This window comes from Atractosteus spatula, chromosome 20 (genome assembly GCF_055471065.1).
Source record: "Atractosteus spatula isolate fAtrSpa1 chromosome 20, fAtrSpa1.hap1, whole genome shotgun sequence".
Taxonomy (NCBI): domain Eukaryota; kingdom Metazoa; phylum Chordata; class Actinopteri; order Semionotiformes; family Lepisosteidae; genus Atractosteus; species Atractosteus spatula.
In genome coordinates, this window is record NC_142725.1 from 7,092,758 (window position 1) to 7,111,443 (window position 18,686).

At 40.5% G+C, this 18,686-nt stretch overlaps 1 protein-coding gene across 1 annotated transcript in view; it reads right to left on the reverse strand.

The window, feature by feature from the left end:
• The window catches only part of hspg2 (heparan sulfate proteoglycan 2), a 223,799-nt gene that overhangs the window by 129,822 nt on the left and 75,291 nt on the right, over window positions 1–18,686 (reverse strand). The window contains exon 4 of the mRNA XM_088938069.1: window positions 1,323–1,432. Within this exon, the coding sequence (XP_088794195.1) occupies window positions 1,323–1,432 (110 nt within the window). The remainder of the gene's footprint in view (window positions 1–1,322; window positions 1,433–18,686) is intronic.

An 18,686-nucleotide genomic window follows, 5' to 3' on the forward strand; every position in this document is an offset into this window, starting at 1 on the left:
TTTTTTCCCCAAACGTACCTTTGGCAATTGTACCCAAAGAGTTCAATTTTTACTTCATCAGACCACAGCACTTGGTTCCAAAATGCCTCTGGCTCATCCAGGTGTTGTGTTGCATACAGTACTTCAGACGTTGACTTTTGTGATGAGATTGCAGGTTAAGTTTCCTTCCATGCAGATCATGTTTGTGCAAGCAACGCTGCACAGTGGACCTGTGCACCACTACTCCTGTGCCAGCTAAACCTTCCTGCAGGGTTTTGCTTTGCGTTCCTGACCAGTCTATGAGCTGTTCTATCAGAGATTTTTCTTGGTCTTCCAGATCTGGTCTTGACTTCAACTGTTCCCCTTAACTTCCATTTCTTAATGACATTTCGGACAGTGGAAATTGCAAGCAGGAAGCGTTTAGATATCTTTTTATAGCCTTCCCCTGCTTTGTAAGAGTCAATTATCTTTATTTTCTGATCCTCAGTCAGCTGCTTAGAGGAGCCCATGGCTGTTGAGTGTAAGCACAACACCCTGAGAGGTTCGAAGAGTCAGAGAATTTATTAACCTCTGAAATTGTCATCACCTGACTTCGATTAAGGTCTAAGGAGTCAATTAAGTTCCGAGACCTTACAAAAAAATAACAGCAATGGATAAACTTTTTCACATCACATTTACTGTTTTATTTTTTTCAATCTGTTAAATTCAGCACATAAATAGAACTGTGCATTAAAATTAGCAGAAATATGTCAAGCTTAAGTTTGTTCGTTGTAGAGGTTGTGTTAACTTCTTTTCACTTTGAAAATCAACAAAACATATAATTTGGCCAGGGCTGCCCAAACGTTTGCATACAACTGTACAGCTTAAAACAGATGGATCCAGGTCAAACAACCACATATTTTCTAAATATTAACTATCAACCAAGAATCCATCCACAGTCAATAACTGGTTTACATGAAAAATACTTTAATGACCATGATTTTGTGACTTGGCTTCATTTATGATGTCACTGGAACAAAAATACAAAAACTGAAGACTTGGAAGACAGGTGTGAACACATTTGTTTGAGGAAGTCTCCATGTTGTACATTTTATACCTCAACTACACAACACTTATCATTCCAGGCAAAGCAATTTTATGTTCAATGTGTTTATTGCTTTTTGTCAGGGAAAAGAAAGAATATTATATGGTACCATATACAACAATAAATAAATGTGGACAATCATCATGGCATGAAAGACTTGGTACTTAAACAAACTGAGCAATTATTTTAGGGGATGCATATGAATTTAACATTACAAATTCTATAACAGTATAGGTTTGTATAAATGTCATTTACTAACCGTGTCAACAATAGCAGCAGAAATCTCCTCAAAAGCACTAGACAATATGTCCTCCAGTTCTGGCACATATTCAATGGAGTCCGTGAAGTTCACCAGTGCTCTGTAGTAAACTGAATAACGAGAGGAAAAGAATATTACATCTTAACATGACTAGCTAATCACTTCAACAAATTTATATAAAAAATCCATGTAATATATTTAACTGGAAGCTGTATAGAACTTCAAAAATTCAACACCAGTTCTCTGCTTCCAGAGTTTTGCTGTAAAAGACACAAATTGGTCCAGTAATCTCTGTCCAAACTCTTGACAATGCTTCCTGAAAATTAAACAAAAAATAAAGCTCTAACACTGCAACTCCTCTGTAAACCATGACAAAGCTTTGCCATGTTTGCTGTATGGCACTAGCTGGTTTGGTATGTCAGGGTTAATATATTTCTTAACAGATCTGAATACTACAAAAATATGTATCTTTAAGGCATAGCTAGATCTTAATTACTGTTACTCTAAATCTTTTAGAGTAACCTTTCTCTAAAATTTAGACTGGATTATGGTGTTATGTAAGTAATATAATATATCATACATATTGATAGGTCTTTGTGTTTTACTAACCTTGTGCCTTTGACTGATTTTTCTTTGTCAATTTGTGTACATGCAAAACGTCAGATGCTAAAATAATTGAATAGAATTTAAAAGTTCAATTTTGTTTCCAGAGGAGAAATCACCAAGCTTCTGTTTGCTCACTCACGTATACAGTAAATAATTTTTGAGCTGGGATTAGACTGTCATGAGACAGGTACTGTCAACTACTGCTACAGCAGTAATCCTGCACAGTATGAGAGGAATTGCAGGTTCAAAGCTACCATCTCTGGGTTTATGACTGAATGCCTCTAAGTCAGAATCCCCCTATAAAGTAAAGAGTTTTCTTAGAAGAATAAAAAGTTATGTAAAAGAAAAGCCAATAACATACAACAAAAATACCAGATTTGTTAAAAAACATAATTACAAGTGGCTCAATTTCAGTTAATCAAAGTGGCTACATATATTAATCAGATTATTAGATATAAACTATTAGAGCTGTATGTAGGTGGTTGTTATACTCTGTGGAATTAAAACACTAGTATAGTGTTCTGCCTGTGGTGCAGTTACAGTAAACTCTGTCATTTTTCATAACACTGACAGACTTTACTGTAACTGCAATGCCTAGATTTCCTAAAATGCCCTGTTTACAAAAAGTGTATTTACTTTTGCCTGTTCCATATGACCTCGGGTGAAATGCATCTCAAACACTTGGTTGGTGATCTTGTGCGATCAGCATTTTATTCATCTTTAAACTCAAAAAGGAAACATCTCATACATCCTGAGAAGTTCTTTCTCAGTGCCATTTGTTTTGGATTCGTTCCGGAACATTTAAGCATTAAGCAGTACCTGATATCAGAATCTGACAATAGAAGGAAAAGTAATCAAATGCATGTGAAATAAATGTGTTGCACCTTTAAAAAAATGAGAAAAAATAAATTGTGCAACTTTTCTTGTGTTAAAATGACAATATTTTAGATTTTGTATGGAAATCTAACACATTCTTATCATAGTGACCTCATGGGTTTTGCAAGTCAAAATGTAGGCTCCTTGCATTGTTTTATAGTTTGAGAGCAAACATATTTGTTCCGTTCTTTGATTTGTATTTCCATATGACACTTCCTTTTCTGTCTGTCTTGATAGTCTCATAGTGATATTACAGTCTGTTGATCCAGTCGGCAACATTCACATTATCACATTTGTCTGTGTTCAAAATGCACTTCACAGCTGGCTCAACACAGGAATACAAGGAGGAAAAGAACATTGCTTAATGCTGTCTGATATAATGGATTATATGGGCATAAGAAAGGCTAGAAGTGAGTGGAGGTCATTCTGTCCACCTAGTTTGAATAGGGACATCAGGCCTGTTCAGAAGGCCTGTTCTTACATGCACATACTGTACTGTACAGACATACAGGCCAAAGGATTGCACTTTCAGCTCTTAGCAAGGCCTTGCCAAATAAGCCAGTGCACAGTGCTTGAGACTTTCCAAGAAAAAAAAAAGATGACATCATTGAGCACAAAGCGAAGGCGCGCCTGTGAGCACAGCCTGAGTCATGCCCTCGCTCTGCAACATCAAACATCTTGCAAACAAGGAGCTGAATGATTCTAGACGAGGAACTGCATTCCCCTCACACCGACGAAATCAAACTCGCATGTCTCAAGGGCGGTCTGAAAGGCTGGCTGTTAAAAGTATGTGAGTGTCAGAGGAAAGGCACAATGACACTCTTCAAGCTTTTTGAAAGCAGTTTGCAGCTTTTCAGAACGAGTCTGATTGGCGATTCCCTACAGTAAGCGTGTGCTTTGTTGATTTGAAGGTTCCATTGCATGGCAACAGTTTATCAAGGCAGGAATTATAGGGATTGCAAGAAAACCAGTCATAATCTGAGATTTGAAATAACCACCAAGCAGCTAGATTTGAGAACAAAATCCGACATTTTCCACAATATGCAGACTGAGTACATTATCCAAGACTAGGGATAGCAGGGAAGACGAGGTGAAGACACCTGAAAATAACTCAGTCCCTTAAAATGGCCCATTCACACACAGCTGCCAATATCCAGGAAAAGTGGATTTGGCTGCCTTTTTTTTTGTTTGCTAGCCTTGGTCAGAGAGGAAGTCAATATTTGCATTCTTTCTTACAGTCTGCTGCTACCTGTCACGGCACTTGTGAAGTGTCATGTTTTAGGAGGCTCAAAAAGAACGGTTATTTCTTCAATTGCTACCTCTCATTTCCTGCTCATACTACCTGGCAAGGTTAAAGACACACTCCAAAGTAGGTCTCACCCACTATCCCAGTACTATGAATTTCCTGCTGTTACAAACTCCATATCCATAAAAATTAAATGAAGAATGAAGTCTCCTCCAACTACTGTTTGTTCACAGATCCAAATTTTACTCCACAGCTTTGTCCAAAACATAAACAAATAGCTCAGCATTACACGTTGCATTTTTGGTTTTTATTCAATGGGATCTCCACTTAAATATGACTATTTCTCGTTTTAGTCCCCCTAACCTCTCTGTTGTGATTTTAGTGGGCAGTCCTTCCTGTGGACCTCAATTCCAAACTAATGGAATTCTTTTCCACAGGAACGTGAACTGTGGATGTTAAATTGACATCCTTAAGATTTTTAAGTATTTAGATCCCAAGATGCTCTTAAGTCAACTCCAATGTCCCATTTGAATTTCAGTTTAGTCTTACCCAATCAAACCTACTCAAATTTGTCCTCAGTTTAAGAGGTCAAGAAGTTTTCCATTTTTGACTTTTTGGCAAGGAATGTCTATCAAGCATTACCCAGGTGAGTGCAGTATTTAGACAGAGGATGGAGCTACTGTAGTTCTCCCCTGCATGTTTTGTGTTAAAAAAAGGTGCTCTTCAATTTTCAAGCAACCATCTTTTATTGAAATTAATTTTAGACCAATGAAGTAATCTGCCATACCTCTAACTGAGTTTGAAGACTAGCGAAGCTCAGAATTCCTTTCAGGTTAAAATAAACGTGCTGGTTACAAATACATCTTTCAGTACCATTCAGTTTGGAAAATTTTAGAGGAAGTTTTAAGATTTCAAGATCTGAGACTCCTTTAAGTGATTTTGATAAATACTGAAATTGAATCAGGAAATCATAAAATGAAGCCTACAATAAAGATAGCACAGAACATTTAATATTTCTTACGGTATATAAAAATACATTGGAAGAGAACAGAAAATCATATTAGGACCAACTAGCTTTTAAACATGTGAACCCAGAAGGCCTGGATCAGTGATGAGATGGTACTGAGGAGTATCCAACCTTTTATGGGGAATGTAATGTTAAAAGAGACTGTTAAGACCACAGAAACAGAGTGATCTTCAGAAAGTTGCCAGTAATGCAAACCCATTATCACTCCAAAAGAATTTACAAGACTCTATCAAACTCTGCCGTGTGGTACAGAGTAAATAAATTATAGGAAGAGGCTTTGAAATACTTTTCTGTTAAATAATTTATTTGAACCTACCAGGCAGTATTTATTTATGTATCTTATTTAAGAGCTGACTGACCTTTGAGGGAATGATGACTGATTTTTAGAGTTTGGTTGTCAGGTCTATTTAATGTGGGTGTTACTGTGGAGCCTTATTTTAGAAGTGTATTAGTGGTGTTCTTTTTGAGATCCAAGTTCTCTGTAATTAGGTCTGGGCTGCAGTGGGTGAGGTTGTGCTGTAGTCGTCACTGTGCTATTTTGTTTGTCAGTAAAGCATTAAATTACATATAATATTTTATTGTTGTAAAAGCATTGTGTAAACTGATTACTAACTCTCCATAACAAATATGTTCAACCTACATCTGCTGTGACCTACTATATCTTCCTCCAAATCTTTTTCTAGATCTCTTCGTCATGCCTTCTCTTATGCTACATTACCTTTGCTTACTGCCCTGTCTTTCTCACACCTGAAGAAGGCTCCATGGCCGAAACATTTTGTTTTCTTTCTTCTCTTTTCAGCATGGAATAAACCTATTACTTGTTCCTTTATATATATAATACCTATGTGAACTCTCATGAGATTTTTCCTGTCAAAGTCTTGGGTTTCAAAACTTTTATAAACCGGTGTCTTTTATTTTCCAAAACTTAATTGAGCATGAATGAGCCCAGGTACTATACAGTTCTAATTTAGGCCTTAAGCTGAAAGCAATCCAGCAGAAATTGTCCATGACTTGCAAGAAGTTTACACCTAGAATTTTCAATGCCTTTTTTACCAATGTTTGCAAGACTGTGTCCCCACACAAATCACAACTACAATGAGTGTGACGACACCATGTGGTCAAGGCGGAGACATAACCAGACACAGTGACACAAGCTGTCACGTCCGCTGCTGATAGGAACCCTCCACACAGACGGTCTCACCCCAATCAAGCACCAGCTGGAGGGAAGCCCCTCAAACATCGCTGATCTAACCCTTCTTCCAATCACAGCGCCTCACTTGCTAACACACCCTCCACTTCCAAACCTATTTAAACTGTTTCACTGAACATTGCTCGGGGTTGTTAGCCTCTTCGGAACTTCCTGCCTCGCTTGGATAAACCTTTGGATCTTGCTTTTGGATATTCGAACCCGGAACTCACCTCCGACCTTGACGTCGTCTAGCGCTTTGGATTGTTCTGCCTTTCTCCTTTTGGATAACATTTGGTATCGAACCCGGAATTTGCCCTCGACTACGTCTCTGCCTAATGTTTTCATCATCAGAAATCTCTCCTGACTTGGCTCTCCCAACTCCGCATAGAGTCCCTCACTCGAACAACAATGCTGCTTGTTACACAAGCAGGCTGTGAAATAAGGAATCCACATTGACACTGATGTAATTCTGGAGAAAGTGCTACAAAATGTATCCAGTTGAGAAAAAAAATTGTCTAACAACCAGAAAACCAACAAAATGAAAGAAGGAGAAATAATTCCACACTTAGTGCAAGCACAGTAATGGTCAACTGAAGATATTGCAAAATAAAAGAAAGTTTCGGGATGCAAACATTGATGGATGTAATGGCACATTTCTGAAACACATGGGATAAGTGTGCTTCAGCGTGTTTATAAAGATGATATTTCCCCAAGCTTGTGAATCAACATATTCTGTTGGCAGCTTATGTCCTCATACTCCTTGCTTCAAGCACTCTGAACTGTGAAACTCTCCATGCCATTGTTTATTCCATTTATACATCTTTCCAGTACACATCTGTGTCTAATAACCTCTGTAACACAATAGAAAATGGTGTTACCTTCCCATATGCCGACATCAATTGCAACAATCAGTATAATCTATAACCAACAGCCTTTGGTTGTCAAAGTTTAAAATCAACTATTTTTACCGCATCTGCTGAAAAGTTGATATTTTAATGGTAATTTTGCTTGCCATAACAATTCAGAGTAATTTCCCCTGTATTTCTGCATGGAATGGCTCACATGATCATTCAAAATCTGGTCTGCTCCAGATTTAAATTGAAGCAGCACAAAGCGAATTTAAGGCATTCATATGCAGAAATAAAACAATCCAACGTCAATCTTTTTAAATAAATCTGGGGAAAATGGGCGCATTTCAGCAAATGAAGTGTTGTCTGAATGGCTACATATTTCGTTGTGCGATTAAAGGGTTCTTGGCTTATCCTGGCATTTTGATGTGTCCCGCTGCGGTAGAAAGTCAGTTCCATCTGGGCAGGGCAGGGCAGGTTAGGTCTGAGTGAGTGCATTTGATTACAGGGCTTCACTTTACAAAGCTTCATCTAATCAGGGCCTCGCCTTGAGAGGCAGATTCTAAAGGTCTTGGATCACTTTTTCCATTAGGGAAAGCCCCAACTGGCAGTGAGAGGGTGGGAATCTGAAAAAAAAAATAAAGCTGCTGGAAAAAATGCATTCCAAATGCTTAATTCACAAAATTATATTCCTATTAAAGCCATGTAGAACTGTAGCGGCTTTGTCAGAAGCAGTGACCTAAACACTGAAGGCCCTGTCCTGAAGACAAAGGCCTAATTGAGCCCTGAATGTCGCTACTTTTTCATGTGACCTTTGACCCCCCCCCCCAAACCCCTTAAGGGTATCGTGTGCCCACAAGTGAGAATGGATCACATCCATGTTTTCAAGTCCAGGGCATTTCTGAGCTTTTGTAGCCGCGCAGCAGGGATGCGGGGGTCATTGTTTGCGAGTTGCTTTTTGGCTTCCACAAAGGCAAAGGACACCCATTTCTGGAGGAGTAATCGCATCCAGCTGTGACTTACAAATTACAGCCAAACAGCTGGGGGAAAAAAAAGCCCATATATATATAAACTTGCTTGAGCCAGGTCAGGCAAAGAGTAAAATCTGGCTTGAGGATTACTCACTGTCTCCTATCCTTCCTAATGTTCATAGTATTTGTGTCTCAATGGTGTCTATCCATTCACAAATATGTATAGACACTGCCAAAGTATAACATCTTCTAAGAGGATAGTAAGGGCTACAAAAAAGGTTATTCTGCCTAATCTGCTTTATAGAATCTCATCCTGTATTTTTTGGAATGATCAATGACAATTCATCATCTTTAGTTCCAGACCTGAGACAACTGCAGGCACCAATTAATTGGCACTGGAAAATGTTCTGGGTCCAATTGAAATAGTACTGCAAAGAAATGCTATACAGGTTTACAGACTCATAGTAAAAGAGGCAGTGTGCAGAAGCAGGCAATAAAAGCAACCACACAGCTGGGAACACAAGGAAAGAAATGGATGAACATTTTCCTCACCTCTCTGTACTAACTTAGCAAACTTTGCCCAGACTTTCTCAGCAAGGTCTGGGAATAAGCACATGAAACAGAAATACTTTTAACCCCAAGAATAAGAGATGGTTCTTTAACCAAAAAGTTGTGGGAGTGTGGAACAAGCCACTAAGTCATGCTGTTGAAGCCAATACAGTGGCTTCTTTTAAAAAATGACGGATGAGATCCTGGAATCAATTACTGTAAGTACTGTACTTTCTACCAAAAGAGCAAGATTGGCCCAATGGCTTCCCTTCATTTGTAACTGGTCTAAAATTCTATTCAGTCTCCACATCCACATTACAAAGAAATCATAATGCAAATCGGAGTTAAGACAGACTAGACTTAAACATGATGTTGTCAGGGAACCTATCGGTAGAATAGGAGGATCCTTATGCGTGACCGGAATCCCACAGAACGCAGAGTAGCAAAGGGACGATCCGAAAGACGAAATCCAAAGGCTGGGTCGATAAGGGAGGCAGAGGGTCCAGTAACGAGAGATGTCTAAAAACAATCCAAAAGTCGAAATCCAGAAGGCGAGGTCAAGAGGCGGAAGCAGAAGATTCGTAACGGGAGATCAGTCGAGAGGCTTGGAAACGCGCACTGGAGAATACTACGAGAGGCTTCTCAATAGTGAGCATGGGAAGGTGTGTAAGGGGAGTTTAAATACTGAAAGGAAAGGGGTGTGATTGGATGATTGGTTAGGGAGTGAGAATTTGAGGAATCTGATGCATGTGAGAATGTGATGGGTTCAATCAGGGATGAGATTGTGAAGCAGAGGTCCCGGGAATGTAACGTCGTTTGCGAGGGAGAGTGTGGAATGTGACAGGGGCAGAACAGCGTTTCCGAGGTAGAGTGTGGGGAGTGACAGATGTTTTCCTTCTCTTGAGGACACTCTGTATTTCTACAAGAGAATTTGGATCAACTGGTAGTTGATGTTGAATAAAGGGAATATTGCAGGAGTCTGGAATATGTGTAACAGAAGCGTTCTTTCAGGACCCTATGCAGACGACACGATCCAGGGTAGAGTGAGGAAAACACGGGGGAAAAGCATGCGGGAGTCGGGAATGAAAACAGGGGGCATGTCCACGGTGCGCTGGTGTTCGGGGGAGGTGTGGCCAACGCAAACAGTCCAGAAATAAGTCCAAGGGGGAGTCCAAGAGAAGGCGAAAAGCCAAAACCGGGCGGTCCATCCAAGACGAACGGAATAAAAACGGGAACCGGAACTAAAAACTCGATGGGACCAGGCGCTTCCAGGTCCCGGACTCGCCTGGTATGGGAACCAATGCAGGGCCCGGAATAGAGTGAGCACCTGGCTTTTAAGGAGAACTGAAAAGGGGGTTGGAACAGAGAGCAGGTGCGGGGGATGAGTAGAAAACAAGGAAGGGCTGGAGCGTCCTTAAGAGGAGGGGTTAAAGAACGTGACAATATGGTGTATTCGCCAGTCATTAAATCACCATACGATACTTCAGAAATACCTGTATCCCAGCCATTGCACAGTCTAGACCTCAGGTGTGCTAGGAGTGTTCCGCTATCACAGAAAGAAATCAGTTGTAGTCCAGGCACTGCGCGTGAATGTAACCAGAGTCTTTGTTTCTCGACTTTTTATTGGGAATAAATCAAAACTGAAAAAAACAGAAGAAGGAATGCAAGAATGTAAAACACAAACACTGACTTTTAATGCAAAGGCTTGTCCAGGCAGCCTCCCTCCTCAATAGACATCATTGTGAGGTTTCAGCAGCCATTGTCATGGTGTATTTTCCCCCCCTGCTGAAGTAATATTCCTGTTTAAACCCACAGAAGTGGACGACAGGACAAAAGGAGGTTTCCTCTCCAGGACAGGCCCCAGTGAGACAAGCCCTGCTCAGCCAAATTGAGTACAAAATGCCGTGATAAGCAGGCAAGAGATTTCTGAGTGAGGAAGTAAAACAATTATTACAATCCACCCACTGGGGCTCAGTTTTTAAAAATAGCTAATTGTATATAAATGCTGTCTTGCAAACTGAATTGCCTTGATAGGTCATGTTGGTCATTGAGAGGGTGCACATGCAACAGGCAAGGCCCTGTAGTAGCATCAAGTAGGTACAGTAGCTGTGTCAGCATGCGTAGGCTGCAAAGGAACAGGTAAAGGAATAAACCGTTACCTGTTCACTTGTGATAGCATCTACTGCAAGAGCCGACTGAAGTATCTTTTCCTGACAGTACGCTCAAAGGCACCCAAGACTTTCCGACAGGTTACAGATGTGTGATAAGAATGCAAACCTTCAAAATCAACAATGAAACGGACAAAATGACAGGAAAATGTGGGATGAGCTAAGCATGCTGACCAGGAGAAGTTATGAATAGCTTTCTGCACAAGATCAATATTAACAGGTTTGAGAGAGACAAAAAGGTATCCTCGCTGTCGTTATTGAATAAAGCAGGAACACTTTCTTCTCTATAGAGGACAAGTTCAGAGTAACTTTTCTTTTCTCCACTCTAAAACAAAAGCTTCACCTTAATCTTATTTTTTAAAAATTCTAATTCCTTTATTAGAGAATGTACAGAGCAGGATATGCTTAGAAATGCCTCTGTGACATATTTTATAATGTACTGAGAGGCATTCAAAATACAAATGCTGTTGGCTCCAATCTCAGTGCTGTTACTTTCAACACTTTGTGTTTTTAATGTCTCACATGCTCACATAATTGTATAAAAAGGTCCACTGTGAACAATATGAACAGTATACACGCAAAGTGATAAAATGACAGTGTGGTATGTGACAGTGTATTACTTTAAACCTAAAGTAACCTAAAAAACAAACATTCTAGAGATGAAAAGGGCCAAGTGAGATATACTAAACTTAAAAAGTCCCAATTTGCAAAACCAGGGCGTCCCAAAGTTTATATACAGTATTACACAAAGCACACACTCACCATTCAGACTGGAGTCTCTAAAATGTATGTCTGACTTCATTTGCACACAAAAGCAAATTCTGCTTTTCTATAATCTTTGTCATTATAATTGCCTCCGGAATTCAAAATGTAAAAAGATCTCATTCAGACACTTTGCAGCTGTTCACTGCCTGGTATTTTCAAAAGGCTGCAACACAAAAGGTGCAATGTGCTCCTCATTCAAAGCTCCCGAGAAGGATTTCACCTTAAACTCCTGCTGGGCTGTTGACAGGCTGTTTCTGAGGAGTTCACCAAGAAGCTCAAACAAGCCTGTGGTAGAAACATGCTCAGGCTCTGCCTCGATGCCCAGACATACAGTAGTAAGGCAAAAGTCACTAATTTCTAAGAGTTTTATACTGATGAAATGATGCACTTAGTTTCAAGTGTTTCCCACAGCGAAACCTACTGTAAAAGAAAGAACAAAACACACCATCTTCCTTTATGGAACAAGTAAAGACTTATTCCATGGTGAAAAGAGAAGAAAAGAAACACAAGGTTTCGGCTGTGGAGTCTTCTCTGGGTGTCATACCCGAAGAAGGCTCCACAGCCGAAATGTTGTGTCTCTTTACAACTCATTTATGCTGACTGTTACAACTGATGTCAGCGTATGGGAAAGTAACATCACTTTTTATTGTGTTAGTGTTTATTAGACACAGATGTTTACTGGATGTATAAATGAGATAAACAATGGCGTGGAGAGTGTCACACCCGAAGAAGGCTCCACAGCCGAAAGGTTATGTTTCTTTTCTTCTCTTCTCAGCACGGAATAAACCTATTACTTGTTCCTTTGCAGTTGACGCATGTTGATGCATGTTGACTTTATGGCCCTTATTTTTAAGTGGAGTTTAAAAAAGAGTCTTGACGTCTCATCCTGTATATTTCATTAGAAAAACAAAGAGGAAGAGAAGCGTTTCACAGTTTTGTGCTTGGAATTTGGCCAGGAGGATAAAATTGGAATAAGTTACATTTGCATCATGTTACTAGTGTGGAAAAAGACACTTTCAGAACACAAGAGGGGTTGCTTTGCACTTGAAAAACCTCCAGCCGAACAGTGCCAAGCTACACTGTTGTGTTAAGAGAGGCTGCTTCAGCACAGGCAATTGTTGTCTGTTCTTGTGCAGCACCCTACCCCTTTACAAACTTTTGTATTGCTTAGAGATACTTTTTATAGCTGGTACTACAGTACAGCAAGGTTTTCCCCATTGATGTTCAATCTACACTACCTTGCACACTATACGCAGTGTTAGCTGAGCTTTTCCCATGAATATCCTGGTATTCTTCCTGTTTCCCCTGTTATCCTTCCTGTTTAAGGCACTTCTGAGGTCTTGGCATGACAGAGCAGCAGGAAGGATGCAGTAGGAGCCGGACAGCACGACACAGTCCTGAGGTCCTGAGGGGCGTGCTGACGCAGCATTTATACCAACACTTTCCTCAACACATCCCGCAGTCATTAACAATGATGTCTTTTCAAAAATCCATTTTCAGTCCTGTTAAAGTTAGCAAAGCTGGTAATTAATATAACAAGAACAGCCGAGCAGCTGAGCATGAAAACATGCAACAGTGCAAAGATTTGGGCATTTCACATCCCAGTGAAGATTTCGTCTTGCATATCCGTTCGGCACGTCACACTTCTGCAAAAAAGCAAGGTCTCCTCAGGTTGCTACACAGACATCCACTGTAAGCACAAGAGCCATTTGCCTGGTGCCTCCTTAAAGAGCACAAAACAATGTACTGTTTCCCTCGCGTTAAATGATGGAAAAATGAAAACATCAGTCGACTACAAAGCGACACGGAGCTATTCCAAATATAGTGGCTCTGAAGAGGTCAAGTCAGCCGTAAGGAAGCTCACAGCTTTTAAGAAGAACAGGAAGACCATCCCAGAGCAGCAATGCACCTTTCTTCAATCTATCCACTTTCTAACTGCTTTATCCAATACAGAGTCATTGGGGAGCCATGGACTTAAAGTGGGATATAATAATAATAATTATAATAATTCTTTACACTTATGTAGCACTTTTCTGGACACTCCACTCAAAGACCTTTACAGGTAATGGGGACTCCCCTCCACCACCACCAGTGTGTGCAGCCCCACCTGGATGATGCAAGAGCCCCCACCACACACCAGCTCTCAGTAGGGAGGAGAGCAGAGTGATGAAGCCAGTTCATAGATGGGGATTATTAGGAGGCCATGATTGGTAAGGGCCAATGGGAAATTTGGCCAGGACACCAGGGTTACACCCCTACTCTTTTCGAGAAACACCCTGGGATTTTTAATGACCACAGAGAGTCAGGATCTCGGTTTTATGTCTCATCCGAAGGATGGCGCCTTTTAACAGTATAGTGTCCCCGTCACTATACTGGGGCATTAGGAGCCACATAGACCAAAGGGCGATCACCTCCTGCTGGCCCCACTAACACCTCTTCCAGCAGCAACCTTAGTTTTTCCCTGGAGTCTCCCATCCAGGTACTGACCAGGCTCACACCTGCTGAGCTTCAGTGGGCAGCCATCTGTAAGTTGCAGGGTGATATGGCTGCTGGCAACCCTGGATACACCCTGGAGAGAACACCAGTCACACACACACACACGGGGGCCAATCTTCCCAAACTCTAACAAATTACCAGTATGTCTTTGGACTGTGGGAAGAAACTGGAGCACCCAGAGAAAACCCACACGAACACAGGGGGAACATACAAACTCCACACAGACAGCACCCCAGGTCTGGAATTGAACCCAGGCAGCAATGCTAAACACTGAATCAAGGTGCTGCCCTGCACCTTCCTAAACCACCCAAATAGCTTTGTTTGTAAGCCAAGCCCCATCATGGGTATCATCACAACAATGGGTGGTGAACATGGCAGGTTTCTATCATGCCAGAGGACAGACAAGAACTGCAATGTTCAGTACTGAAGTCCTAGGGGGCTCTGCTAGACTGGTAATGGTCAGAGCTTCAGTGCCAGTCAGTGCCAGTTGCAATCTCAGCCAGTGTATTTGCCTGCTACTCCATATTGCACATATTGCGCTTATAAAAAACAAGCACTTGTATGTCAGTTATTATACTTTAAAAAGATATTGTGCCACAGCCTCAGTTTTTAAAGGCTGCTGTACGTGCGGGTTTGTCATTTCCAGGTGGTATAATCATTTCTGATGCCACTGGATATCCAGGCTTCACAAGTATTCCTGCCGAGACAGTCAACAACCGAGTGCCACTGAGAGTCAAGGGGTGGTGCTCACAGAGGCAATGCCAACCACAGCACAAGCGATGCTTTCCGAGACTACTGAGACTCCTCAGCAGACACACACTTGAATTTCCGCAAAGATTTGGAACTTGGAAGGTTTTTGCTAGAGCAGCATGAAGCAAAAACTCACGTGAGGCATAACCTTCAGCTCTGTATTTTGTAATTTTTTGTAATTTACAGTTGTATAGCCTTCCAACATCTAAGAGTAGCTACCCAAAGAGGCGAAGAGCCAGAGTTTAAGTGTCAGTCTTCTGGACGCAGCAGCCACAGCAGAGAGTCTGGACAAGTTAGGAAATTGTAAACCTGGCCTTCAGTACAGCACTTCAAGAGATACAATAATTCAATTCTATAACCAAATTTAAATGAGACAACTGAAGTATTCATGCTTTTAAAACAGGATCCCAGTAAAGGATGCTATGGACCAGTAAAATGTGAATCGGAGACTAACAACTACTGTAGATGCAGTAAATCGGAGAGAGGTGATTATTTTAAACAATGAAATCAAAAAAGACCAGAACACAAGGCATTGCAGAAGCCACTTACTATACTCCCGGTGGTCAGGGTCGATCCCTTCCCTGAGGAGCAGAGACTCCAGAGAGGGAGCTACAAGGATTACAGGAGAAGGGGAGCAGGGCAAGGGAAGGGATATCGTGCGTGGCATGAAATCAGGAAGAGATTAGGGAAAGGGGAGGGAATTTGTTTTAATGGAAGGCAGGAATGAGGAGAAAGAGAAACGAAAGTGGAATTAGAAAGTTTGGCTTTTAAAGTTTTTTTTATGTACAGAAAATATTGGAATAATAGGATGAGTCCCTTAAATTACCAAGACCTCAAACATGGCCCATAAACCCTTCAGACTTGTTGATGATCAGAACAGAGAAAAGATTCGGTTCATGTGCATTTGCTTCTTTTATCATATTGAGAAGATATGCAGCCAATTCAATTTTCAACATGGAGTTTTGAACCGTCCAAAGACATTATTCTGTGGGAATTGGCTTCAATTTGCCAGGAGCTGTCAGGAGATTTTATTATTTCAAGGACATTCTGTTAAAACAAAACAAAAAATCTCACAATCATCTAAAAATAAAAACTATACCAGTGACTCCAAATATTAAAAATGAAGTTTTTGCTTTATTTTGGCTCACAATTCAGTTTTTGTCTTATTTTGTGCCGTGTGTCCTACAGTATTTTGGCACGGGTCCCTTAGATGTGTGCCCAGCCTTGAAGCATGCCTGCCAAAGATGTTGAACGGTTACTGAATAAGCTTTCAAAACAAAACAAAAAAATCCTGTCTGGCACACAACCAGACAAACACAAACACTGATATGCACAGTACATTACGCCAGTGCGATTCACAGCAGGCCTGTTGAGCTCTTAAGACGAGCTGTAAGGATATCCTTCAGACCAACCACACTTCCACTTTCTGCTGAGATCGTCTAAAATTTTCCCACTCAGGTAATCGTGCTGAAAGCTTTAAAAGGGGGCGGGGGGTGGATTTCCTGTTTTTCCAAGGGGAATCCAGTTAACCCTTTAAGCTACAAGGCACTGCTTTTAAAATAAGGACCGATAGTTATGATTAGTCCTAGTGAAACATAATGTGTACACAGGAAAAGTGGGAAAACAACATTCAGTATGCTAATAAAGTAGATTTAAACCCCACTAACAAGGAATATAAAAAGGGTACAGGTGAGAGAAGGCCATGCAAGTGTATACAGATCCCTGGGTTGGTGAGCTCTCTTCCAGTCAGTTCTGAAAAGACCTCAGGGCTCAATACCATAGCTGGCTAGCGTTTCCCTTGCTTCTCACCTGTGTCCCCAGCTTCAAGTTTCATTGCTGATTCGGAAGAAACCCAACATGTGGGCCTGGACTGTGAGGATTCTGAGGATTTGAATCAGGTCCCCTCAGAGTTCAGCTCTCTTGGACATAAAAAAAAAGCTCCAAGGAACGTACTGTATGTAGTTGCTGTTCTCTGAACTGATTCCAAAGCAGCAGTAACTTTTTTTCTAGGAAGATGTTGACCCTACAGTAGACCCAATGCTACACAATACTCCAAATGAGCCTATAATAATGCTTTGTACATTGTAAACATGAAATATTTTTATTATTTCATCCTCAAGATGAAGATGATGTGGCAACATATCTTTTGGATGGTATTATTATTTATATTAGTTCAGGTGGGGAGCTGCGTCAGCATGCGTAGGCTGCAAAGGAACAAGTAATAGGTTTATTCCATGCTGAAAAAAAAGAAGAAAGAGAACACTATGTTTCGGCCGTGGAGCCTTCTTCAGGTGTGTCAATTATTTGTCCTTCTGCTCCTTCAGGACTTCAGGTCCTTATTATTTGTACAGTATGCCAGGGTGGTTTAAGCTATAAACAAGATTTTTTTTACTTGTACTGCACAATAGAAATGATCATGCATTTATTTTTACACTACAGGTTTTTTATCTTAGGTTCACAAATTTGTTTTGTCGGTTTACTTCAATTGCCTTCTGTGTTTTTGGTGTGTTGATTCAGTGGCATAGTCAACCATGCTACAGTTTATTTCCAGCAAATCTGTATCATTCTTGGGTTTCTTCGGAATAGATCTCTTACTGGTATAATGGGCTGTCCTTTTTGTGGATATTTGGCAATAAAGGTGCGTGCATTTTCAACAAAACTCTTTTACAAAACTACAAAACTTTTTTTAGCTTGCTGTGTTTGAGACAAAAGAAAATCCTGTGTGTTGTGCCCATTTAAACAGTACAGAACTATCAACAGGGCAATTCCTACAGGAAAGGAAATTGATTTTATACAAATGCTTTAGGCATCAAGGAGAAATCTACACTTGTGTGAGTTTGTGTACAATCACACTCAATGTCATCACAGTTGGCCACGTTTTAAACATACCACCCTGTAGGCCTAATCTTATTCAGCCTGAAGGAAATATGAGCTGTTACAGCAGGGAACATAACAACTTAAGAACATTTAAGTTCCAGAATGACACCATGCACCTGGGCCAGGTAGTCAAAATGTTTGTAATACAATATCCGTTAGATTTTCAAAGCATTTCAACGTGCTGGCTTCAAGTGATCCAGCTCAACAAATTGTTCCGATGATTTTTTTTTTAGAAAAGTGTTTCCCTCAATCCTGAATGGACATTGTCCATTTTAAGCCCTCATATTTTGTTAGATGAACACAGAAATGGTCTGCGCCAGCTCAATACTTCAAGAATTTATGGAACTCCAATCAATCTCTGGTGTGCAGATATCTGACAGGTACAGATTTTGCCTCATAATGAAGTAACTCCTTCAACACATGTGGTGTAACTCAGGCGATGTACAGACTGGAAACAATGAAATACACAAATGTTGCAGTAATTATCTCTAGGCTGTTGCTTCCTGATATTTTCTTGAGATGTGCAGCCTGAGGGATGGAAACTTATCCCAACTAAACAGTAGAATTAAAGGTCTTTAATGAACGCCATAAGCATCTGCTAACACTCATAAAATATTTACAACTTCTTAAAAAAACACTTTACAACCTATATTTCTGACAGCTGTACAGCTCTTGTGTGGAATCGAAAAGGCCTGTATACAGTATTTACCTGCGACAACAAAAATATAATAGTAGAAGCAAAAGTTGATAATGCTCATTAAGCTCTAGACTGTTCTATACAGTGCGCATTGGAAAGGGTGAGATGCCAGCCTTAAATCAGGCAGGTGGGTTCAAATTGATATTTGCTCTAATCCAGCCCTATTGAAGGGAGATACTTGCATACTTGCAAATTGGCCTCAAATGAATTAAAGTACATATTCCTGTTAGTATCTGCTTTATGTGCAAGCTAGGAGAGGGTTGATTAGTGCTACAAGAATCCCTGAAAGTCTGGGGTAC